At 36.0% G+C, this 27,235-nt stretch overlaps 1 protein-coding gene across 17 annotated transcripts in view; it reads left to right on the top strand.

Moving 5' to 3' along the window:
- The window catches only part of ATP11B (ATPase phospholipid transporting 11B (putative)), a 62,880-nt gene extending 36,884 nt beyond the window's left edge, over positions 1 to 25,996 (top strand). For 2 of the 17 annotated variants that reach the window (XM_048059632.2, XM_067002253.1), the window contains exons 24-29: positions 599 to 726; positions 2,140 to 2,278; positions 5,654 to 5,719; positions 6,012 to 6,115; positions 6,744 to 6,909; positions 17,010 to 18,712. In XM_048059632.2, the coding sequence (XP_047915589.1) occupies positions 599 to 726; positions 2,140 to 2,278; positions 5,654 to 5,719; positions 6,012 to 6,115; positions 6,744 to 6,909; positions 17,010 to 17,228 (822 nt within the window). In that variant the 3' untranslated portion in view covers positions 17,229 to 18,712. Of the gene's footprint in view, positions 1 to 598; positions 727 to 2,139; positions 2,279 to 5,653; positions 5,720 to 6,011; positions 6,116 to 6,743; positions 6,910 to 10,747; positions 10,834 to 14,322; positions 14,446 to 17,009; positions 18,713 to 20,843; positions 21,942 to 23,493 lie in introns of those variants that run through there. The other 15 variants (XM_067002256.1, XM_067002255.1, XM_067002263.1 and 12 more) reach the window with 15 other exon arrangements.
- The last annotated feature ends 1,239 nt before the right edge of the window (positions 25,997 to 27,235 follow it).

The raw sequence follows: 27,235 nt of genomic DNA, 5'->3' as shown, positions 1-27,235 counted from the left end.
TTCTTTTCCTCCAGAGAAATTATAAATCATTAGTGAAGTTCAAGATATTTTGGCCTGTATCTTTCAAGTTTGCTTGACTGACTGCTGGGCTTCTGTTTCCCATACTTTAATCATATATGTGATTATATATAATCATATTTTTGATTGAATATAACTTTTTTTATTCACCTGTTTTCTGTAGGAGCAGAAAAGAGTTCTTTGCTTCAACGTAAACTTAAATTTGGTGCTGTTGACTCTAAAAATCACAAATATACGATAATGCAACTCTCTTGTAGCAGTTTTGCATACTTTGAGAGTACTTTAAGAGGTTTCTAAGTTTTAAAGTTCTTCTGTATGGTTTTCTTCTGATACTGGCAAATTAATTGTTTCACGTAAAGGTAGGCTACGCAGGAGCACCACAGATGTAAAATTCAACAAATATCTAGATTCATTTTTTGCTGTTTGACAGCTTGATGTTACTAGATCGTGATGTAAATATAGCTTTTTTCTACTTGGTAAATTTATGTGATTAAATTGTTTGTTTCTGCTGTTGATTTTAATAAATATGAACAACTCTTTTCTTGATATGTCTCAAAATAATTTTTATTTCCATTTTCAGACACTCTATGACAGTGTATACCTGACCTTGTACAATATTTGTTTCACTTCCTTGCCTGTCCTCATCTATAGTCTTTTTGAACAGCATGTGCATCCGCATGTATTACAGAGTAAACCTGTGCTCTATCGGTATGTATATCCTACATACATCACAACAGCAGCATACCATTTAGAACAGTGATATCTGTAGAAGTCTGAACTTGCTACTACGCATTCCTTTTATCTGTAATTTATGCAATTTTCAATAATTATCCTCAAGAGAGGAAGTACTACAGCTACAGTTTTCATCCCAAAAGTTAATCAAAATTAGTATTTTAAAGAGAAGTATCTTTTTATGTTACTCATTGTTGTGGTTTAACCCGGCTGGCAGCTAAACACCACACAGCCGTTCGCTCACCCTCCCCCCTCCCTCTCTGGGATGGGGGAGAGAAACGGGAAAGTGAAGCCGGTGAGTTGAGATAAAGACAGTTTATTAAGACAGGAATATAATAATAACAATAATAATAATAGTGATAATGATAATGGTATTAATAATAATAATGTGTAAGAAACAAGTGATGCACAATGCAATTGCTCACCACCCGCTGACCGATGCCCAGCCTATCCCCGAGCAGCCGGCCCCCCACCCCGGCCAGCCACCCCTATATATTGTTTAGCATGACGTCAGATGGTATGGAATACCCCTTTGGCCAGTTTGGGTCAGCTGTCCTGGGTCTGTCCTCTCCCAGCTCCTGCTGCACCCCTAGCCTGCTCGCTGGCAGGACAGAGCGAGAAGCCGAAAAGTCCTTGGCCTGGTGTAAACACTGCTCTGCAACAATTAAAACATCAGCATGTTATCAGCGCTCTTCTCATCCTAATCCAAAACATAGCACCCTACCAGCTACTATGAGGAAAAATTAACTCTGTCCTAACTGGAACCAGGACACTCATGTTAAAGCTGGAAGAGTTGAATACTTGGTCAACTTATATGATTGACAGCCTTCTGCATTGCATGGAGAAGGTGAAAAACTCTCAAACATGAAAAATGAAAAACTAAGATACAGTAGTTAAGGAATCACTGCAAAAAATGCTTTTCTAAGAGGGGAGTTGTTTTCCTGTGGAATTAGATATCCTCCCAGTGGTAGAATGTTGCACTGCATACCGCTTATTTGAGAAAAAAGTAAGTATTTTTGTGAAAAAGAGATGTCTCTTAGATGTGCCTCTTTTCATGAAGGTCTTCTAGACAGGATAATGGGCAAGTATCAGATCTGGCTATTTCTTCTCTTGCAATTCCACATGTAAGGAGAAGAATTCTAGTTTGTGCTAGTTTGAATTTGACCCATAAGACAAAATTTACGTTGATGATCCCTGCATACGCAGAGTCATCTCAGAATTCTTTTTGCTCATAATTTACATAATTTTTTTTTCATATGTTGGCATTCATTAAGCATATCTTGGTGCAGTTGAAAGTTACATTTATTCAAAGCAGTAGCAGTCATATAATGTGAATAGCTGATGGGTTATATAAAGACAATCTGAAATCCAAAATCTTTATTTTTGCAGAGACATCAGTAAAAATGCTCATCTAGGATATAAACCATTTCTTTACTGGACGATCTTGGGCTTCTTTCATGCATTTATTTTCTTTTATGGCTCGTATCTTCTAATGGGAGAAGACACTTCACTGCTGGGAAATGGCCAGGTAAAATGTCATGAGAATTGTTGCCCGATTGTATTTTTTGGTGATATTTTGTAATGTGTTTTTTTATTCAAAATCCTTTTGTCAGAAAAAAATCTAAGATGTTTTTGATTTTATCAACTTTATAAATACTAAAGATGCTTTACCGTTCATCATGCGTGCTCTCAAGAGTTACAGTTTCCCCACTTTATGAAATACAAGACTTGTCAGAAAGCGTATGTCCATAAAGAATGGTTCTTTAAGTTAGTCATCTTTTTTTTCTGTTAATGTCATAATTATTCTGTAAAGCAGAACTTATGTTTATTCATTCAGAACTAATTTTGAGTAGAACTAATTTGCAGCATCAATGTTTGGCAACTTTCAGACTTAAGCCTGTTTTAAAGCTTCTTCTGAAAATGAATTGTTTAATTAGAATTTTTAATAAATAAGTGCTATAAGCTCCTTTTAAATTATACTTTTTAGTTGAATAAATATTTTAAAGACAATAACTTAAAGAAATCACCAAATACTGATTTGAACTCGTGTTTTAATGATGTCAAAGTTGAGAGGGAAAGTCATATTAAAAAAAAAAAAAAAAAACACTTTAGATGAAACCATTAGAATCATTAAGGTTGGAAAGCCTTTACAAATCTGCTTTCTCATTAGACCAGTTCAGAACAACCTGATTCTTGGTTACTCATAAAACTGTTAGGGATAGTGATCCAAAAGACATTTGCATCACTCCTTATGCTGTTTTTACTACTGACATGAGGTGTGTGCTGATTTTCATGTAGCCCTTGGTAGAGTTGCAAGTTATGACACTTGGTCTAAAAATAGCATTATGTTGTTTTCACACTGGTCTGCTGATGATAGCTTGTGCCCATTCCCTTAGGAAGTTTAGCAGGAAAAAGGGTTTCCATGTAATGATGAACAGGCAATGGTCAAAAATTGGACTGAGTGACTAAAATCAGAGAGCATGTGAATGGGTCATTAGCATCCTTGCAGAGAAAGGAGCAGTAAAAGGGGGAATGAAGCAGCTGTCTGGAGTACCTATTTCATCATGAGATTCTATATAAGAACCTTAATGTGGTTGTGCTTCAGGCTAAAATGTCTTTGATAACTGAGGTGTGGATGTCCTCTGCTGTCATCTGTTACAAGCTGTGTGACTTTGAAATACTTGCGAGTTGGTAAAGGACCTTCAGTATTTTTCTAATCGAGTCATTTTGTGCTATGAGTCAGTGCCTTTCTGAGCATCTGTCTTAGTTGTGAAGACACCTTACTTCAAAATTGCTTAGTGAACATCTACAAAGCAGAAAGATGCTTTTTAACATCGTATATAGTAATAATTGTTTAGTTTAGAGAACAAATTATATTCTGTAAAACTAAACTAAGTGTAGTCTTTATGGAGAAGGTTCTCTTATCGTTTCTTGTACGAACTAATCTCTACTGAATGAGAATCTTTGAAGTACAGCTTTCACATACACTTTAGTTTTTCACATTTTCTGTGATGTGACCCAAAAAGAAGTCTTAGTATATATTTGGAGATACTCTACTTTCTGTGGGCTTGCTAAAAGATGTTTATTTGAACTGGTAGAATTGGGTGTTGCATAAAATAAGTTGCAAGTATGTGCCTGAAAAAGCCAAGAGTTAAGGGAAGAGAAACTTGTATACTGCTGAAGTGCTTTCTTGTAACAGTCCTCAAGAAGTGATCACTTTCCAAAAAAGTGTGATACAATACAATGTCGGGACGAGGCAATGAACCAGCAATTAGCCTTATTTTTTCGTTCTGAGTTCCAAGTTTGGAGCAAAGCAGAATAAAACAGTACATAATTTTTAAATGATGGTGGTTTGTTAGGCTTACATCAACACATTGTGCAACAACTTGATCTTTTAGTTCTTTTTTCTCCCCCCTTTTTCATGCTGTGCATGTCGTCAGCTATTGAAACCTAACAGGCAAATGGTAAGAGCGTAGAAGAGGAGGAGATACAAAATATTGTATCTGTTACTTCACAGGATTAAAGGATGCAGCATCCACAGTGTAAATGTGTTCAAAAATAAAATGGTGGCAAGAATCTGTTCATGTTTTTCATTCTAACTCCGTGACCGTTTTAGAACAGTGTTAACAAAGACACTTTCTTTCACAGGTCACTCTGAAGCAGTAGTCTAATTTTATTTCACTATTATTATTGCAGCAATTAATAGCAAGCATGCTGTTAAATGCTTCATATTTACTTTTTACACCAAAAGTAGGCTTCACAAGATGCATTTTAACGAAGATTTGTAAAATTGTCTGTAAATTCAGACTTACAGCTGCCTTAACTTTTCACCCATGTATAAAGATGAGAAAAGCAGTTGTGAGATCTCTGATAAGGTTGTTGGGATTTTTTTTATTTTTATTTTTTGTCAGAGCTCTGTAACAAGGACTACAACTGTGCAAAACCCTTTTCATGCCCCTGTGCTGTACTAACCAGTCCAATCTAGGATGACTTTGCCTGTCTGCATGTAGTCCCTTTGTCCTTGCTTGCTTAGTTTGTTGCTGGTAAATATTGAGGTGAGGGTTTGTTCATTTTTAATGTGGTAGTGATTGGAAAATAAATAAATGAAAAAGCAGTCTTTGGTTTCAGTATTGAGACTGCTTGCAAAAGCAGAGTAGTTGGACCTGTATAGAATGGCGTGTGTCTGAGTAGCATGTGGGTAGAGAGATTACAGACTCACATCCCCGCTTGGTGTCAGAGCTGAGATCTTGTTGTTGTAGAACTTGTTCAGAGTTTTGATAGTCTAACTTACGTGGGCAAGAGAATACAAAAGTGACTGATGCAGCGTTTTAGAATTGAAGCTTAATTTTGTGTTCACTAGCCTTGAAACAAAGTGTCTTTTCCTTATCATTTTCCTTGAAAAATATAATGGCACCATTATTTTTGAATTGTAAAATTGTGCTTGGGAAAGCTGTGAACTTACAGGTGATGCTGCATGTTGAAAACTGTCTGAAAATTTTAGAACTGTAAGTGTTTAGCACTTATGTTAAAGTGAATACCTTCTACCTGATACTTGTTTTTGTTCAGATGCTTACATTTAATTGATCAATTTGGTATCTTCATTTTCCTATCATTTCATGTAATTATTTTGAGCTTTCTTCATCGTTTACATAGCCTTTATGGTGACTTGTTTTGAACCAGGAAGGAAGATGACTTGTAGATTGTTAATTTTGCTCCTATCATAAGCTATATTTTTTCTAGTAGTTTGTGTTGTATCCTTCTTGCTTTTTCATGATGCAAGCTTTGTCCACAGATTTGTTTCATTAGTATAGCAGACTTCAGAAACTTCTAACTTACCATGAATGCTTCGGCTGATCTTTTTTATTATTATAATTAATTCATTTTGGCCTTACAATTTTCTTAGATGTTCGGAAACTGGACATTTGGTACTTTGGTCTTCACCGTTATGGTTATAACTGTTACGATGAAGGTATGTTACCATAATCTATGTGTTTGGATATATAGGCAACTATGTAATTGAACGATAATTTAAAATAGTTTTAAAAGTTATATGGAAGTAACTGATTCTTAAGAATTCCAGATAAGAGATTATTATTTTTTGTTTCATAGGCGCTCAAGATGTTTTTGTGTGTTACAATAATGTTTAGTTGTAACACAAGTGCAGTTCGCAAGCATGGTCAAATGACTTCCCACCAATATTTGTCATTTTCTGTGTAGTGTGAGGGGAATAGGGAAATTTATTGAAGTTATCTTTGTTTCAGATGGCACTAGAAACTCACTTCTGGACATGGATAAACCATTTTGTTACTTGGGGATCCATTGTATTTTATTTCATATTCTCCTTATTTTATGGGGGAATTATCTGGTGAGTTATTTTTTCTTCCTTTCTATAGCACATGTGATAAATGAAGTCATGAAAGAACACAGGTATTATGTTTTACTGTGTTGCTCTGAATTTTGTGACAGGTGTTGAAAAATATATTTCTAAGCTTACTGAGGCCATTTACCTTTGGTGATTCTTTTAGAAATGGGAGCCATGTTGCTAAACCGTGATGTGCTCAAGGACAGGGATTACTTGTCTCTGACAGCCGGTGATTATAAAGGCATTTCTGTTTTTGAAAAGTACATAGGGTTCCCGAAAGATTCTGTGTAGAAGGCAAATGCAACAGAAATGAGGATGCTGGTAAATCAGTAAAGAGATACATTTTTGCTTGTGTTTGGGGGGCTTGGAGCTATAGGACGCTGAGTGATTTGCTGCAACGTAGTTTAAAACAGATCATTTTCCTCTGAAGTTCTGTACCCTCCTTCCTCAGTGTTTCTTTGTAGGCCAGGTCCAGGAGATTGCTAATGTTCTTGGACAGCAAACAGTTGTACCTCTGTATCCTAAGAGACTTGTTGCTTGACATATATAAGGATACACTTGAGCTTGCCTGTACTTTACTTTTGTTTCTAGAAGTTCCTTTTAATAATTGCCACTTCTTTTAACTTCTCAGGCCATTTTTACATACCCAGGATATGTACTTTGTATTTGTTCAACTGTTGTCAAGTGGTTCTGCTTGGTTTGCCATAATCCTCATAGTAGTTGCTTGTTTGTTTCTTGATGTTGTGAAGAAAGTTCTGTACCGACATCTACAACCAACGAGTACTGAAAAAGCTCAGGTAATGTTATGCTTTTATATCCAGCTTCATCAATACGTGAAAGAATGCATTTGTTAAAATCTGTCTTGTAAACTAATTACTTTCCTGTGTTATTTTGTTGTCCTCTTATACTGCTGTCATGTTTAATGTATAAATGAGTGTTCTCATTTCAAAAGATAAATTTTAATTGAGAATTACCAAAATGAGAACACCATTTTACAAGGAAATGACATCTGTGCTTAAGTAATTGATAATATTAACAATAGTAGGCTTATTTATAGAGGGGTCATTCAGTCTTTTGCATCTCCGCTTGCAACTGTATAAGAGGATCATATATACCTGCTTTAAAATAGTAACTAAACTTATGTTTGTTTAGATATTAGAAGCTTTCTTCAACTGTAATTAACACTGAATAGTTCTTAAAATGTTGATGAAAACAATTTTAAATATTACTTCAGTAGGACTTGTTTTAATTAGTATTTCTTAAATCTTGTTCGTATTATACATATGCCATGTATATGATTGCTGATTATGTAATTAAAGGTAATTACCGATATGGTATTTTTGTAAATTCATAGATGAGGCCTAAAGAGACACTGTGATAATAGAATCTTCCTCTTGCCTGAAACAGGCCACAAAATCTCCTTGAAATCATTCTTTTTGAAATTAAGCTCTCTTTTAGTTAAACGTCTCATCTGTATTTGAGTGTTTTTACTTCTTAGTGTACAGTATAGTACAGTACAGAGAAGTCATCTTCACCCACAGTTCTCATAGTTACCCTCTCTGGTTTTATTTTTCAGCACTTTATCTTTGTATACCCTTTCTGATAAACTGTAAGTTCTTCCGTTAATGACTTTTTTGTTTTATTCACAGTTAGGTTTCTGATCAAGTTAATTGCTCTCTGACAGAGATTGAACTTGAATCTTTTGGAGGAGGAAAAAAAAATACCAACAACTTGTTTTCCATCACTTCCGTAATCTGTACCACTCCTCAATGTCTTAAATTTTGTATATCACCACAGGACACAATATTCCAGCACTGCTTACATCAGTGCCAAGCATGGAAATTATGAGTTCCTCAGCTGTATTCAGTTTACTAAATAATACAGGTCAATAACCTGTAATCTAATGCATCTTTCTTATCTGCAAGAGCTTGTTTTCTTCCAGGTCATTGCCAAGAGGTCAGATAGCAGTAAAAAAAAAGACAGTAAATAGAAAAACATCTAGTTGACAAAGATAGCCCATATACAGTTGTCTTCTGAAAACTGTTGGCAGTTTTTAGTGTGTTTAATGTGTGCCATATTGATTTTTGTGGTGTCCTAGTTGCTTAATCCAAATTTTATTGAGCTATGTACACAGAACTCTTAACCACATTACATCAATATTGCTACCTTCAGTATTTAATCTTTAAATTACTTTGATGTATGTGCCTGTTCATTTACTTCAATTATATTACCCTTCTAATTTGTGTTTAAAAACATCCATGCGACACATTCTCCTGCTGACAAACCTGTAGCTAGCCAAGATATCTATTAATCCCTTTTCAGAATTGGAATACTAGCTGCATTTTCCACTCTTGGAATTTAATAGCTGAAATCCAAGCTTTAATCCGAGCGGTTGTTCTTAAAAAAGCACTAGCTTTTAGAAGACTGCTCAGATTGACCTGCTAAGACTCCTGATTGCATGTTTGATTTAAGAGAACTTCTATGGTTGGTTACTTTGCTTCTTTTTTTTTTTTCCCTTAAAAACTTATAGCAATATTTATTGAACATTTCCTTTTCTTTTCTTTACATCAACTATTTCTGTTTGTCAGTGTATCAGTATGGTTGTTGAGGTTTCTCATGTCCCTAAAAAAAAGCACTTGCATTAACACAGCAAAAGCCCTCTTTTTTTTTTTCCCCCTCTAGCCTTTGCCATATATTTCTTATTTCATTCTCTTACTTTCAAAAAGATCAGGTTCAGTTTGTTTCAATTACAGTTGTTTTTATCAAGGACACAGTCAGGCTTCTTACCTTTAAGAAATAATCTTCATGGACGTTTAACACATTTCTGTGGCTATAGCTTAATTCATAGCTATGGTAATTTTGTTTTGTGCACAACCTGATTTTCCTTTTTCTCATTCTGCTTTGCCATTTGACATTGTCAACACCAAGCTTTGTGTTTACTAAAGCACTGCCTTTTTCTGAAAACAGCTAGCTCCTGACACTGCAAAGTTTAAGTATTTAAAATGTGATTTGACCAAAAATTTTTCAACAGCCAGCTGGTGGTTTCTCTGCATGCATCTGATAGCAAAATCACAGTTAAAAATGTATTTCCAAAAAGAAGTCACCTGTTTGTTGCTTTTTTGAGGTTTATTCTGTTGAGATTTTCCCCATTTTAATGTGACAGTTGGCCCTACAGAATTTCATAAGCTATTCTTGTAGTGAAGAAGTAGATGTAAGTGATTATATGAAAAAGTGACCAACTTATTTTTCACACTTACTTTCAGGAAGTAACAGAATGCTTCTTTCATTATTATACCTCATTAGATGTATTTAAAATTTGTGGTGAATATTTTTCTTTCAGTTTCAAAGCAGAGGAAATGACTCAAGCTTTCCGATAGAATGAGTTTGGAGAACACTTGTGTCCTAAAGCACCCTCTGTGCAACTGAATTATTTTTAATTATTCATTTTTAATTGTATGACTAAAGTAGTGTATTTGCATGTTGAGGGAAGAAAAGTTTAGTTTACAGTTCCTAAGTTTTTATTAGAGCGAGACAAATTGGTACATGAACTAATATTTACAGTTACTGATGTTTAAATTCATAGCTATTTATATTACTTCTTCCCTCCATTATTTAGATTGTAAAATATTCCCCTGAAAGCTGTGAATGAAACTAACATGGCTTTCTTGACTGAAAATGCTTGTTCCAATTATTTTAATCTTTCAGAAACTAAGAGCGCACTATTTGTGTGAAATACGAACCTTAGTGCTCTGAATTGACCCAATCTATAGGTGTCTACATTACTCTATTGAGTACGTAAGCAACTTAATTTTAAATTCTTTAATTGGTGTAAGGCGATAGTATCAACAGTCACGGTTAAATGTTACGCTTAGATAACTTACTCCCAAGAGAGCAATTAAATTTAACCAGAATAAGGGAGAACCACTTTAGAAAGTGTTAAACTTTAAATGTAATTTTTCTATGTTCTACAGTGACGTTAAGGAAAAAAATAAAAATCAGTGTCTTCCATGGGCTAGCATGAGTTGACTTCTATCGCAGGATGAGCTTGGTTAGATCTACCTTTCCCTTTTAGGGTGCCAGTGTCTTTTTTTGTTGTTGTTCGTTTTGGTTTAGGTTGTGTTTTGTTTTGTTTTTCTCCTGTGTTCCTAGCTTTCTTGCCAAGCTTGAAGAGAATACATCATATTATGTTTGACTTTGGTCTGCTGCCTTTGGTCTGTTACCCTGGTCTGGGTAATTTCTGACTATAGTTCTGTTCTTTCCCAACTATGGCAAGTTGGAGGACTTGGGCAGTAAGGAAAATCTGAATCAAAATATAAATCTTGTGGTAAATACCAGTCACAGCACTGTTGAGGAGACAAGGTAATACAGAATAAAGATGTCAGGTAAAGTATAGACGTGTAAGCGTATAGGCCTTTGTCCTTAGTGTGAAGGCTGAGGTGCACTCAGGTATGGTCCTCCCAAACAATAACTGGCCGTGATGATCCAGGAACTGTCTTAAAGGTACCAGGCTTGTGTTTCTGTATATAATGTGCATTCCACTTTTATAACAATGTCTTGTCCTGTGTCTTTCTCTTAGAAAATTACTGCTGCTACTGACTGACATGTATGTTCCATCCCTTCTCTGTCCAATTGTAGATGTACTCCAACAGAGTTGCTTTAAGTGACGAGTTCATCGCACTGCAGCCATTGTCCAGGGCAAGGAATCAGCTGAGCAAAATTAGGTAGAGTAGGAGGGACAGTTCCTCATCAACTCTTATGCATGCTGAAGGTGAACTAACTCAGTGCTGAGAGAGATGGGAAGAGGCATGAATGTTAGCGGGTTGAGAGGGCAATACCTATAGTGCAGATAAATTAAGTTTGGTATATTTCTTGGCTTTGCTCTGTGTTTTTGAGCCAAATGCTTCTCCTAAGTAGCATGTTGGACGTGCTTTGTTTTTAGGAACAAATATCCCTAGCATGATGCTCAACTTTTGGAATAGACCTAGCTCTTCTTGCATCCATTTTTAAATAATTATAGTTTCTAGCATGGTTATAATGCTTTTAATTTCTTCATGATCAAAATTAATAGTGCTTTTGCATGTTGGATAATTTCAGCTTCATCAGGCCGTGACAGGAAGGTCCATATATTTCAAGCAGCAGTTATTGCGAGTTGTTTGCCCATTTTAATTTGCTTTCACTTGTGTTGAAAGTGCAGAAAATGTTTTAAATTTGGGTGCATATGTACACTTGTGCAGCTAAGGCTTTTTGTGTTTGTTTTGTGCATCTATGAAGTGAGTGTTGTTTATTTTGACTGTTACAGATACATATTCTCAAATAACTTTTATACAAAGTTCTAGGAAATTATACAAGAAAAGATAAGTGTACATGTGTAGCAGAGTTCAGTACATGAAACGCTATCAAATAACGATTCTCATTTGTAACACTGAAACATTCTTATGCATCAATAATGTCTTAACCTGTTTGATGTATTATCCCCCCCATATCTACATCTATATTATATGGTAAGACATAATGCAGAGAATTGATTTCTTTTACATAATTTGCAGGTAACTGTTGTCTAAAAGCATGAGAATGGATGCTAGGAGAACCAAGCAACCCATGTTTGGGGGGTTTGAGACACTAATTTACATTTTTTTAAATAAGGGAAAGTAGAAGAGATGAAGTTGTCATTGGAAGTGGTTAGAGTATTTTTAAATCAGTTAATTGAAACAATAAAAGCCCTATTAAAGGGGAATCAAAAAGAAAAAGCTTTATATTTTCTCTGAGAGTGGACTATATATTTGCAGGGAGAAATCTGAAGTGGCTATTCTGCTCAGATGGCTTATTAACAGGTTTTAGCTGTTATTTGTCACACTGTGAAAACACATCAGGATTTCTGCAATTTAGATTGCCAAACGCCCCAGGGAGGCATTGTTTTTTAAAATTTAGCACTTACTAGCTTTAAAGCAGAGGCAAAAACTGCAGTACAGCTACCTCTTCAATTTTAGTGAACTTAGGACTTGGCTTTCTCTAGTTCTTTATTAGTCTTCAGATGAAGTTCAGAAGCTACTCTGTGGATCCTTACCTAATAGTAGTGAAAGGGGAAAATTGGTAATAGGGGTTTTGTGTTACTTGTAAAATACGTATTAAAAGCCTCAAAAGCAATATAGTGCCAGGTTTAACTGACCTATGCCATGTTCTGAGAATGTGCTTAGTGTTCTGTTGATATACCAAAGCACAATACCTTTATGAATGCAAATTAAAATATATGTGATGTTGTAATCAAATTTTATGGGGATGTCCAAAAAAGTTCAAGTTTATAAAACATTTGTGGTGTACACAGAGTTGAGAGTTTGGGGTCTTCTAAATGTCCCTGTGATTTCTATAAGGCAGAAATGCACTCTTGTGCATGCCTGTTAAACTCTTACCTCTGAACTATAATGTCATTTTGTAGCTTGGGATGAAAAGGAAATATGACAGCACAGGTCAGGTGCAGGCTTTATGCTTATCCAGAGACGGATGACTGAATACTTGAAAAAATTCCCTTTTCTTTCCTCTATAGCTGTCTCTAGTTAGTGGAACATGTCAAATTCTATCTTGGTCTATTAACTGGGCCCCATTGTATCTCATTTCTGTTTTTTCTTTGTAAACAAAGTTTTGTGTGTGAGGTTTGTGTGTATATGTTTAATGTCTCTGCTTCATAAGAACTGTCAGAAATCTTAATCTGCATGCGAGACGTGTTGCTCAGATACATGTTCTAATTCTAATCACAGATTAAATTAACTATGTTTATAGAGGCTTTTACATTTTGACAGTGTATTACAATTGTGCACAGTGTCAGGGAAACAAAAAACACAGACAAGATTTTTATTTACAGGGAAGGCCGTTAGTGCATAACATATCTAGGACTCTTAAACTGGAGCGTTTACCTTAGCATGAGACCCTGTTCTTTCTTCATCTGCCCTCCCATGATCCTGTTGTTGGCTTGTTTTCCTTTCATCTCTGTAGAGATCTGCTTTCTTTACTTGTCTCCATAACTTCTGGCCCTGTCTTTACGGCCTTCATTACTTGTCTGTATTTTTTCCTCTAGTTGCTGTTACATAGGATTCCTCTCCTAATAGCTATCATATGTGATCTAGACCAGCTGTGTAGAAGTCAGAGCAGAGAGTTTTCTGTTCCTTTTGTACATTCCTTACAGAAAACACATAACTTCCAAAAAGACTATGCAAGCATACAGTAGTGAAATATATCAGAACACCATAATTTGTTAACCTTTGAACAAACTTTGTCTTCCTTTACAGGTTTGTATAGTGTGTTAGCATAGTGTGGTGCTGGTCTGTGAGCTAATCCACAGAACCTATCATAGGAAGAGGGAATCAGTGAGAGAGTAGACTTTTCATATTGATTTTCAGTAACAAAAGTGCACATATGTACTTACCAGAAGATACTTTTTTCTAATTATTTTGAAATAATTGAAAAAAATTGGCATTTGTAGGTTTACTTGATTTGAAGAAATGAAGAGTAGAAAAACTAGAAAAATGTTGAAAATATGAGTTCTAATGAAGTTGTTAGATGTCAGTACTCTTATTCTTTTAAAATTCTAAAGCTTTCTATTTGTCATGTTGGTATACAGTATGTTATGAATTAAAAAACAGAAGTGATCTTTAGAAAAGGGAGTTAAGTTGCAACTTAATTGTGGATTAGCAATAGCTATATCATATACCTTCTTAAATGTCCATATGCCATCAGACACGTTGGTAGTTAGCACCTGGGCTCAGGAAAATACCCTGCAATATTCTTACCTTGATGTGCATGGTTAAATATATTTCCTGTTCAGCAAAGTCCCAACTGCATATTTCAGTGTGATTAAATGTTTAGTTGAAATGTCTGTTGTGTTGCATATCGAACACCTTGTAGTAAGATGAACAAATTGAAATGATCCTTGCTGTTGGAGAAGGAGAACTAAACCTCAGTCTGAAAATTTGAAATAGATTTCAGATTTATTTTTTCCCCTTCTGCAGTCTGTGGTGCACAAAAAGACCAAACTTTTCTAATATTTGTGCGCTGATAAACCATGTGTTTTACCAATTAACTTGAAAAAAATGCCTCTTCCATGTAAATGTGCCCTGTTCTCAAGAACAGATCTGTAAAATGAAGGTTCATGTGGTAACTGTTTTAAAGCAATGCAAGCATGGTGCTTTATAAGATCTGTTGCTTTTCTGTCCTTCTAGATGGAAGAAGATAAGGGTTCAGTCAGCTCAGCATGTGACTTTGCTGAAAGCAAGCACAGAGGGGAGGACAATAGGCAACTGCTAGATCCATCTAGCCTACAGGACAGTTCTTACGTTCACTAGGTAGTACTCCCACTCTACCCTACTGTGTGTGTATATATATATTTATAAATATCATTTTATAGACAGTCATGGAGCCATCTCCAAGATGCAAGTTTTCTCGTAGATACCAGAAATGTGGGTATCACAGTATGTGGGTCTGATTTTCTTTATCAAACTAAATCACTCTTTAATTCAACATTTCAACTGTGTTTTTCATTTATTACATGAAATGATCTGTTATAATATCCCTTTTGTTATGGTGATCCAATATCTTACCTTATGAAAAGACTCTGTTTGCAGCCCAAATATGAATAACATCAGATATTTCTCTGTATGTATTGATTTTGTAAGCATTGGCTCACCTCCCTTTTATCTCTTGAGGGTATGTTTCAGGTCTTTGGAGATGATTATGCTCTGCTGCCTTACCATGCCATATTTTACTTTGATATAGACCTATGATTGTAACTGTCTGCCACAGAGAGAAAAGTGGGAAGAGCTCTTTAGCATAATATAAATATCATCCTTCCATACAGTGGGCATAGATACTAAAACCCGCGTTCTCCAGGCAGTGATACCCAACATATGTACGCATAAAATAGAGTTTATGTTGTGTCCTTAATGCATGTCCAATATTACTTTGCACTTAGATGTGAATTTGATAGAACATAAATGTTTTGTGCAGGCTTACATAAGGTCAGATCTATTATTTTTTTAAAAGGATCATATGAACTTCTCCATAAATCATGGTTCAAGTATGATCCTAGCTTTCGGTTAGCCTCTAACTTGAGAGGAACAAAGGAGATTCTACTGCAGAGGAGCAACCATGCCTCCAAAACCAGAACCAAAGGTTCCCTCCTTGAGAGCTAGTTTGCATGACTCCTGGTTCCTCTTTATGCCAGTCTTTTAATAACATCAAGGACTGCTCTGTGTCAGGACTTTTGAAATCTTAAGTGGAGGAATGTTCAGAGTTTGTTTTGCTGTTAACACAACAGTGAAGATCACTGTATATGTGGCAGGGAGCTTGCTTTCTGACCTCCTGCTAGGAATTCCTTCTGCTCTGTGTAATTTCTTGTCTAGTACTCTGTCAGCACAATAAGAAATTGCCGTGAAGGTTGTACTTGCTTTCACTGCAATGCTGTAAATTATGCTGTTCCTCGTCATGGTATCTTCTGTGACAGCACAGTTGTGAACTGTACTTGGATTTCTTGGATTTCCAAAAGTCTCCTGTTTCTTTTGGCTGCCTCTTCATTCTAGAAAAGGAGTTGTTCTGTTAGGAAGCTGTAATCTGTCCAAGTTGCCTGGGTTTTAAGGGATTAGGAAGGAATGTGTCTGCTCGTAGTCGATGTCTGCTCAGAGAAACTGTTCTGAGAAACTCTGAGGTGTTAGTACTGGGCAAGAATGGGTGGCATGGAAGAAATTGGGTTTGGAAACCAAAGTCTTTCAGACAACAGTCATTTACTTTCAGTCACATGGTGAAAAGTCAGGGAACATTCTTCAAACTGAGCGGTGTCCTGCTATAGGTTAAGATGCCTTTTCATGGGTTTCCTCATTCACAGGTGTCTGAGAGTGAGGTAAGAATAAAAGGTGCTTAAAATTAGCTTGCATGTGTGGCAGTTGTTTGACAGGATGCTGTCATGTAGAGATTTTAAGTAAAATCAGAAAGAATCCCTGCACTCTGCTTACTTCCTTTTGGAAAGAATGCTGAAATCAGTTTTGGATATTCTCTGTCCAACATTGCTAAATTTCAGTTGGATTTCAGTTGTTGCAGTTGACTAGTGTTCAAAAATAATAGAGGAGTACAGCAATAGGTGGCATTTAACTTTATCCAATACATCTCTGTGTAACTTTCATTTTGTTTGGGTCCTTTTCTCATATGCTAAGAATGAACAATAGAAAGTTTGCTATACTAATGCTGAATTGCTCTTCGTACTGACATAAGCTTGACTAAACCTTTTTAGCATCCGTCTGATTTGTATCTAGAGAAGATTTTCACAAAATTAGGAATTTGCTTTTGTTCCTTGCAAAGCCAAGGATGTGTGTACCTATGGTTATGATAGGATCTAAATTAATATTGGAAGTTGCGTTCTACACTTCTTGAGGAATAATGAATACTTACAATCACATTGCTGCACTTTATTCTGTAGCCTTGATTTGAAGCTTTCTCTTGATAGATTTTGCTTAAAAAATACACCAGCAGATTGTATAAGTTGTTGTACCTCTACTGAGGTTAATCAAGGCTGGACAGTTTAAACTGCATGAGGCTCTGCTCCAGAAATTCATTATAGCTATAATACAGAAAATTGCTAACCAGTTTATTTTTGTCATTAAGCAGAAATGGTGTTATACAATTTCCATATGCTCAGCAAGGCTGTGTTTTAAACCTTGGGAACGTCAAATGTTAATGTTTATAGGCCTTGGGAAGGGAAATGGTGAACATCATTGTAGTTCTTCAGTAAGACTGAAAAATATTCAACACATTAACTTCAAGAAAACCTGCCTTTCCTAAGTTATTTCTGATAACATCTTTATTGCTAGAATTTGCAAATACTAATTTTATTTTTTTTTTTTATATTTCATTCTTCCAGCTTACTGAGACAAGTTCAGGTATCAACTGCTTGGACTCCATGTGCTGCTTCTCAGATGGGGAAACAGCATGCACATCTGTTAGAAGAATGCTGGAACGACTAATGGGAAGATGTAGCCCAACCCGGGTCAACAGGTGTGGAATTTCTCTCAATAGCCTTTGCTGCAGACGATTCTCCTATAAACTGGAACCTGATGAGCCTGCAGCTATAGCTGTCTAGCAAACCAGCTGCAGGTTTTGTTTATTTAAGTAGGAAATGCGACACTTTATTGTACTTTATTCATCCTCAAAGATAAGTTTCTTGCTTCTTTTTGAGTGCTTTCTTTTGGGATGGGGAGGGGGAAAAACGGTTTTCAAAAAATTTCTGTTAAAATGTTTAGTTTGGCTTAGTACAAGTTCTTGCATTGTATCTATCATAATTTCTCTTGATTTTTTTTTTTTGTACATTCTTCTCTTTAGATAATCAAGCCTCGCTGCTGCTTTTATTCTCCTGTTTTATGATTTTTTGCCTTCACGAATCAGGAGTTTGTAAAGTCGAAAGACTTTTCCCCTTGGTTCTTGATGTACAACCTCCAAATATTTACCTTGGAGCTTGAATTACTCCTGAAGATATAGAAAAGGCTCACACCCCCTCCTTGAATATAACTTTATTGTTATAAGGAAAGTCTTTAATCTTGCAGCCATTGATTGATATGGAGATGAAATATTTTTGTAGTATAACTTTTATAATCTGTTTCTAAAATCAGTGTAATTGACAGAACAGAGCCATCAGGTTCTAAGAATTTTAAACATTTTTTCAGTTCTAGAAGGTATATTGTCAAAATCATGTGTGCCATTCCAAAGTATGTGCTAAATAAATCTTTTCCTTCACAAACCATATGTGAAACAAACCTCAGTGGGATAAAAGCATGTTAGAGTAATCAAATACTTCTGAGGAACGACACCGTTCTTGTAGTGAGCTAAACTGTGGGGGGAAAAAGCTCTTACTAAATCTGCTCATGTGCCATCTCCCCATTTCCAAATAGAGAGGGCTGTCTAACAAACACGGAAATATTTGGGGGTAGAAATAAAAATGGTCTTTTGTACATCGTAATCTCAATCCCTGAATGATATCATGGTCCTTCGTTGGTCAAAAGGCAAACCTGAAAAAGTTGCACTTCACGCATTTTCAAGGAAACTCATTTTGTATTTGACACTGTCCCTTTTCATTAAAGGTCATGATATCATTCGTTCAGTATGAAATCTTGTGTGGGTAATTTTCACTGACAAGCTTTGTCAGTTCTGATTTTGCCTTTAGGTATTGACGTGATATGTAGTACATCCCTGTTTTGAACTCTTATGTTGAACGCCGTGTCTGTGGTTTCAGTTGGTTTCTCTCATTTGGCTTGCTTATGAAATTTACTCAGCATTTCTACAAATCTAGGGTATGATTATGCAAAATGTTTCATTCCATATGAAAAATGAACTGTTATGATGAATAAGTACATTTTTAATTAAATTCTTGCTGTATAGAAGGCGGGCATGATGTGTAAAATAAACAATTTAATAGAATTCTTAATCTACAAGATGAGCATTTAATTGGTCTAAAAATCAACATTTTGGTGGTATTTGCTCTAAGGTCTTGTGGCTTTTTTGTTATTTTGTTTGGGTTTTTTTTGGTGTTTTTTCACCACTTCTCTGTAAAATTGTGCTTTCCAAATGAAACACTTCTCGTGCTATTTATTTCATTTATTGTTATCTAATTAGAGCAGATTTTTTGGTTAACATTTCCTTTAGTAATGTGTAGTTTTACAAGGTAGGTATTCTATGTTTCTGCAATGTATTTACACTTTTACGATTTCCTTTTTTCACGCAGTTTGATTTTCTTTAACTTAAAAATATTTATTGAAGATGAATCATATTTGACAGAATATTAAGCATTTTTTGAAGATTGCTTTTTCTCAGGTTTCGTGTCTGTTTACCTCATGATTTTCAAATGAAGTTACAGCTAGCTAAATAACTTCAGAATTGTTAGAACATCGAAGTTAGTATTATGTTTAATGATTATGCAAAACTATAGTGGTGCTGCACTAGGGCCTGAAGCTCCATAGCTTTTGCTTTTGCCTCTGGTTGAAATTTGAACCACTTTCTCATTTCACTTAACTTTCTGTACAGTAGAACTGCAAAGAAAACTTGTTGTTTCAGTCTTTTCTCCAGTGACTTCAGTTGCATCCACACAGCAACGTCACTTAAAACCTAGTCTAAAAGTTAAGACTGTTTACATTCTTCCCTTACGCTTGCCTTATAATATGTGAAAGTCTATTTATTTCTTAATGTACTAATTGGTTTGATCACATATGGCAGGTATAAGTTGAGAAATCGTGAAGGTACAATTAAAAAAGCTATTTGGTGATTTAAAAATGCTTGTAAATTTTCTTGAGCTGCTTTCATTGTACTTAATAGGTGATGTCTTAGATCACAGTCACAAACAAGACAGTCTCTTGCATACTTACGCTGTATATAGCAGCTTCATATTCAACCAGGAGACAGCAGCAAATTGTAAGCATGCTGTGGAATGATGAGCAGTATTTTAAATAATATTGATGTAGATAGGTTGTGTTGTATTTTGTGCTCCTGATACTCTGTCAAATATGATATTCTGTCAAATATGATAACTGAACATGAAATCAAATATGGTATCAAATTTTGATAGAAATGTTGATGAATCAAATCTGTGCAAATGCTTGGAGTAGAGGGCTACAGGAATTTGGTACTTACTGCTTGTAAAATGTATTCAAGAAGTATTTTCTATAGTTCCGTTCACCAGCTAGAATATAAAATGTGTGGTGTAGTATGATGAAATGCATTTTTGTCTGTCTGTTCCATTAAATTGTCTGTCAGTTTGTCAGTCACTAAAATACTAAGAATGCTGGATCACATACATTCTTGTACAGTAGGGCTCATTAATGTGTTGTTGGCTGTGCCATTAGTAGTACTCGTATCAAGGCACTGCATGTAACAGTTCTAAAGAAACAGCAGATTTCTGACAGAGGCAAATTTGGAGGATAAGTTTGTTATACTTGGATTTCTTGCATTCCAACTCTTTATTTTTTTAGCTTTTCACATACAGTCCTATAATGTTGTTCAACCAGGAACAGTGGCCCCTCTGCAGTGTTTCTTCTCCAAAAGCAGTAATCTGTCCTTAAGAGACAGACATTGCAAGATCACTTCTGAATCAAGACTCATGACATGTTAGATAATTTTCCCGATGTCTTAAAATTTAACTTAAAAAATTTAACAGTAAGGGTTGAAATAAACTCATGGCTGCAGATGAGGTTTTGCCCACCTGTAACTTGAGACAGCACGGGCATTTAATGTTAGAACAGCAATCTACTGGCATGCTGTGGTTAGCTGTGCTTACCACAAGGCTTTACTAGAAGGACCTTAGGCAATCAAACCGTAGCGTTCACAGTACCTGAATTTACGTGTGCAACATTTGAGGTTTTTGTTTTTCTTTTTTTTCTTGAGGCACAGTACTAAAACTAGTTGGAAAGCCGGCCTATAAACCTCTGGTCATTTCAGTTTAAAGCAGTGAAAATATCTGTAGCTGAGAGTAACTTTACCTTTCTGGCAAGCATGGAATTTTTAATTACATAGTTGGCTATATTAACTATAGTGTACTTTCAAAGGTTTAAATGAATTGCAGGTTTTTACATAAAACTAACAGATTACTCTCTTAAAGAGCTACATTTGCCTAATCTCCTAACATTTTTATCTTTGCTTTCATAGACCTTGCTCCTTGCCTCTAGATTATAAATTCCCAGTCAGCCAAACTTTTCTTTTATTGTTACTTTAGATCATGGAGTTCATCGGATCCCTTCTATGCCAACGACAGAAGCATCTTGACTCTCTCCACAATGGACTCACCCACTTGTTAACAGGGACATTTGTAAATGCCTTGTGGAAGCCATGTGGTGCTCACATACCTATAGTAGGTTCTGAAGTGAGTTCAATGCTGCATCCCTGCCCTAGACAGGACTATAGCATGACTTAAAGACAAACTGTGGCTTGTCTTGTGGCCTAGCATAACAGTCATCTGGACTGTAATTGCTTCCAGTAGTTTTTCTAATCATATCCACAAGTTGCTAAATAATTTTTGTAAGGAATACGTTTACCTCTGACCATTTAATCTTTTTTTGTTACCATATTAGCAGATTGGAATCTTGTATTTGATATTTGAGACATTGATATAGCACAGCGTCAAAATCTTTCTTCTCCCAAATCCAAATGATTCAATAGATCTGAAGTTGCAAAAATGAAATTTTATTAAAGTTTCATTTTTCATGATGACCATTCACTTTACACACAGACGCTCACGCACTCATTTTGAACCTGTTTCTTACAGATGCTGTCTTAACGGTTTGCAAATCAATCTTGTTATTCCCATGGGTGGTTACTATAGTGTATAAACACTCAATACTTTTGAGAGTGAAATACAATTCAAGTATTTATGCTGGTGTATGAATGGCAATATATTAGTCATCACTGAAGAGCAGTTAGATTACAAATCAGTAATTTGGAATTGTAAGGGGTGTAACAGTTCACTTTTCTTGAAGTACAATTCAGAAGCCAGTCATCTTTTCTAATGCTCTGTGTTTTGTTATAACAATTCACGGACTTGACATGGAAAATTGGGAAGGAAATTGTGGATTGTGCAGGTGTCTCACTAGCATAAATTTTTTGAATGAGTAATCCTTTTAACGTTGGGGAATCTTTGCATGTTTTCTTTTTCATGTATTTATATTTGGTCATGTTGTACTTCAAAGATGCAATTAATGCTTAATTATCTTCATATATCTAAAGGATCTGAGACATTGGTGGCAATGTTTTGATACCTAAGTATGCCAATAAAAACAGATTGCACAGATGCAACTTTGAATGGTACATCGTGCAGGTACTTTTTTTTTTCCTCCCCTCTTCTCTCACCAGTGTGTGTCTGGGTGTTTGGGGCTGCGTAGCAACATCTGCTTCTTCATTTTGCTAAGATGGCTAAGCTTACTAGTTGTCTTAAACGTGGGAGATAAAATGGACGTGCTGCCACTAGGGATATAATAGAGCATTGTCTTAGGTAGTCTTCAGGTAGAGGCCAGTAAAAATGCTGCTGCTTCTGGATGCTTATTTGGGAATCCAGTTTGGAGTCAGTCTCTGACACTGAAGTCCCATCAATATTGTAAAAATCTTCGTCAGACAGCAAAAGATTAAATATATATATATATATGTATATATATATTCTTTGTGGAATAAACTGTAAATTGAACAGACTGTAAATAGCACCTGTAAGTAGTGTCTATGCAAACTTCGTAAGATTCAGTTAAGCCTAAGATCTGGGCGAAAACAGCATTAGCTGCTTTTACCCTGTCTGCACGAGTTTTTGCTGTTAGCTTAAGTGCTGTATCCCAAGCAAATTGTGTGGCGAAGACATCTTGATGTGACAGCCTAGTGGGGCCAGGGAGGGGTGTAATCCCTCTTGTTAAGATCATCCCAAATTCTCCCAGGTTCAACGAGCTGCAGGTGAGGTCCAGCTCTCCTTGTATCATGTTTTGGATGTTCCTCACCTATCAACAGGTCTGCCATTAATTGTTCTTGTTCATGGCTTTAACTGGTGTTATTTCAGGTCTCATGGAACTTTATTTTTTTGCATTAAGGACTGGCAGCTTCATTCTAAACTGAAGGCTGCAGATACTGCTGGATTTTCAAGATTTCATTGTTAAAGGCAATGTTTTTGTAGTAAATTGTCATTGCAGCCTTGTTTTTGAAAATTGTAGTGACTTGAACATGCAAGATATGAGGTTTTTGTCCTGCTGATATTAGATCAAGATCAGTTCACAGATAGAAGCCATAAAATAAGTTATGAAACAAGGAAAGAAATAGCAAATTTTCCTTTTAAATAAGTATTTAATTTAGTGTTCATAGTTCATACCAGGATACTTGTATCATGCCTTTGAATGCCTAAGTGTAGTGCTTGAAGCTTTCAGCTGTGTACTAGATCCCTACATTGAATGAAGGAAATAAGAATGCTTCAGAATATCTTAACAGATCTCTGCTGTTTAGCTGTATCTTCTATGTCTGAACCACTATGTTTAACTTCTCAGAAGTACTTGTTTGTCCGTGTCAGCCATAGCATCCACTCGGTTTGTCTGACCATCTTAGGCCTCATTACCTCATCAGTATGTGTGGTTAGTGTATCGTGTATTGCAATATAAACTGTGGTTAACTTTGTACAGAAAAAGTCAGAGGCTTTGATAAACAACCCCACTCCAAGCATTTAGATCGGTTCAAGCTTTGTACATAAATAGATTTTGGCTTTTACCATACAAATATGTTGATTATATTTGCTCAAAAGAAGCACAGCCCTGTATTTGAAGAATAATTTACGTTCATTATGTGTTTCTTTAAAACCTTCCAACTCCTCTTCTCCCTTTCCCCCCTACTTTCCCTTTTCCCAGTGTTTGTAAGGTTACCGAAGAAACATGCATTTAAACAATTCAGGAAGAACTTAAGAATCCATCTGTCCGCCAAGGTATATTTTTCTATTTGCAGTAAATCTAAATCAGTAATTTCTCATTTAATGAGTGTAGAATTGGTTCACACAAGACCATATTTTTTTTGGTCTGAAAACTATTTTGGATGGAAGAAGTGACCATGTTTTTTGTAAGTACATCACAGATCATTTGAAATTGCTCTTACTCAAAGATGAAATATTCTGTGTATTTCTTTGACAGTTAAAATGTATGAAACATTCACTGTGCATTGAGTACAGTACAGAATTCTTAACAAATAAGTTTTAAAAAAAATGGAACTTACTTAGTTATATAGTTACATAGAACTCATCTCTCTGATTGAGAATTAACAGGTGAGGAAGAATTGGCCATAGAGAAAAAATTGTAGAATTATCTCTTGGCCTTGAAATCCATAACACAGGGCAGGAAAGCCTACAGTAGACAGCCCAGTAAAGCAAGAGTGATTTTTGTCACCTTACTATGCAGTGTCTTTCAAGGAGCACCTTCTCCATATGCCACCCTGAGAGAACTGATTTGAGTTCTCAGCAGATTTTTTTTTCCTGTTCTGTAAAAATGGGGGTTTTGTTGTTTAGAAAAAAACATAGTTTTAGTTACCAGACTTACACGTTATAAAGGGTGCAGTGAAAAGATGAAAAAAAAATATTCTGTATGTTTTTTAAGTCTGTGGGGGAAGGGGGTACCAAAAAATGCAAGAGAGGAAATGCTGAGAACTTTGGCTTCACATTTTCATAATGATTTGTTTTCTAATGCAAAAGATTATTTAAAAAAAAGATTATGCAACTTAGAATGAATATTAGGCAACTATAATTTCTTACCGAGAACCTTTAGTAATACTTTCAAACACTTTTTTTTTAATGACTAACTTCTATATTGGAGAAAAAAAATAATCATTTTCTAGTGTTAGAAATGTCTCAAAGCTGTTCAGTCAGTAGTTATGTTATTTTTAAGTTTCATCTGACACTTCTAGACTTATAAATATTAGTGATGTTGGTGAAATTCAGGGTCCAAAAGTGCATAATCGTGCTTAACCATTTTTTTAGACTATGTTAGTCTCCTGCTGTAGAATAACTGATAGCTATGACACCATCGTAACTAAACCTGCTGCTGCATTGTTACACAAAACATGTTTTTTAAAAAAAAAAAAAGATTCATTCCTAGAGCTGAGCGAACCGTTTGTCAGGGAAACAGACTAATTTTAGATTTTTTCCTAAATTATCTCCTATTTAGACTTTGTTCTTTGCAGCTATTTTTTTTTCCTGTGATTCTTTTTATTGTATGTTTTGTATGTTCTTTGCTTCTGTTGTTTGCTTCCAGTGGCATGATCTGTCTGGTTTCTGCGCTGTATTTGAATGACTTAATTTATAAACAGGAGGAGGAAAGATTGGCTGCGCGTGGCTGTATCAGCTCTTGCCATCGATCATCTTAGACATGCATTTGCATCAGTATTTGCAAGGCTTCTGCTTTCCACAGATTTTTTCTACTGCTCCTAGAGATGCCAGAAATAACTTAGAGAGACCCTCTCTGCTGCCCAAGCTTCTGTGGCTTTCGTTAAAAGGAATATTCTCATCACTTTGAAGTATTCGCCTTGCTCTAGTTGTTGCCATGTTATGTTGTTTTACAGTAAGTATATAAAATTGTCATCATTGTAGATACGACTTTTTTGTTGCTTTTTTTTTCTGGTTTGTATAAGTGCGTGGACAAGAATAAAAATCTGAGGGGCCATGGGCAAAAGATGGCTATGTAATGTTAAATGGGAAGAGATGAAAAATACTGTAGCTTAGACCATAAAGTGTGACTTGCCTGAAAAAAGCCCTACAATACACCTAAATGTGCTATGGTGTATATTAATTTTTCCTCAGCAGATTTAAAGGGAATTGTTTGTTTATGAGCAAAGTCCAGTCATTCTTATTCTTTCTGCATTTTGGCAATGAGTTAAAAGATAACTATTCTCCTCTGTCTCAATTGTGTGGATTAAAAATGAGGATTGTTTTCAGGTACAAATAAGATATCATTTGCTAACTACAGTAAAGAATAGATTTTTAAAATTTCCAGTTATGGGGCCATTGGAGACTTCAGTTCTTATGCACAATTTAAAATAACAAGTTGGCTAGACTCCTGTTCTGTGAGTAAGATAACTTTTTTTTTTTTAAGAAAAAAACTTGAATTTTAGCTTTGTGAGGAGCATTTGATGGTACACTTTTAACAATGTTGATCCTTAATTTTAGGCAACTAAGGGGCATTGACAGCTGGAAACTAGCAATAATTAGTACAAAGATTTTGGGACCTCTGACACTGTGGCTGCCTCACGTTCTTTTTTTTTTTGATTCTCTGACAGCGAGTCAGTGTTCATTGTACAGCTCGGGCAGTAGAAGTTGTTTTAAAAATGATTAATGGAAATTATATTTATTAAATAAAACTTTCACTTCTAGCTGGGTCATTGTTTTAATTACATACCTGCGTACATAGGTGCAGGTCACAGCAAGAGTCCTCGGCGCACTCGGGTGAACGGAGCGGCGACCACTGCTGCTGCTTCAGGAGCTGAGCTGGCCATGGCCGGACTGTGCCCACACAGCTGCCAGGCTCAGCAGGTTGGCCCCTGCATTCAGGCTCTCCAGCTGCTGGAGAGGCCCTGAAGCAACGTCCCTGTGCCAGCTGCTGGTACAGCCCACCACCTGTGCATGTGTTGTGTGCACACCTCCCACCTGGCACCAGCTGTGCAATAGGGAGCTTGCCAGGAGAGTTGCTCAGCACTGGGCTTCGCCCAGACACTTTGTGCCCCTTCTTCTGCAGCAAATCAACCAGGGTACTTGGCCACCCCATTGTGGCCTTGTCCTCACACAACGTTCACATACCTGTCCGCTCTCAGCCTTGGTTTCTTGAACAGCTTCCTAATTTGACTTAAGAGCGTTGTTTTGACACCTGCCCGTTGTCCTTTGAACTTTTCATGGACGAAAGGTTTGACATTTTATACTCTGCAGACATAGAATCAAGTTTAAAAAACAGCTTAAATTTGAATGTTTTACTTGCCGATTTATTTTTTAAATTACCTTAAGAACTGAAATAAATAGAGGGTAGGTTATTGGCAGAACATTCAGCAGCAGGGAGGTAATTCCCCCCCCCCCCCCCCCCCCCCCCCCCCCCCCCCGTCCTTTTTGGGCTTGACTGACAGGTGTCTGTTTAGGGAGCAAAACTCTTGGAGTTTACTCATGCAGCTACTGTGCCATGTTGGTAATAAACCATTCAACTGCATATTACAAAGCAAGAGCCTATGTCTGACAGGTACGATAACTTCATCAACAATTAAATGGTTTGGTTGTCTTTAAGAGCTCACAGGACTGAATAGCAGCATGTATTAAAAAAAAAAAAAACACACAGGCACTGTACCATACTCAAATAAAATCTACTGAGACTTCTAGCACCATTATTTAAATAAAGTGTGAATGACAAAAGTTTATTAGATGTATTCTTAAAAAATTATATCTTTCTTAAATAAGGAGTTCTCTGCAAGGAGTTCATTGTAAAACAGTTTTGAAGCAATTCATAACTTACGTATTAACAGGTTGATCAATAAAAAAGTCACTTACGCACTGTAGTCTTTAACCCAACTTATTTAAATAAATGCAGTGTGTGTGGTGTCTTCCATGGCATGCAAGGTAATGTTAATGCA

Source organism: Anser cygnoides, chromosome 9 (genome assembly GCF_040182565.1).
Source record: "Anser cygnoides isolate HZ-2024a breed goose chromosome 9, Taihu_goose_T2T_genome, whole genome shotgun sequence".
NCBI lineage: Eukaryota > Metazoa > Chordata > Aves > Anseriformes > Anatidae > Anser > Anser cygnoides.
Note: the sequence above shows the minus strand (reverse complement) of the source record. Positions and strands in the feature narration are given on the sequence as shown.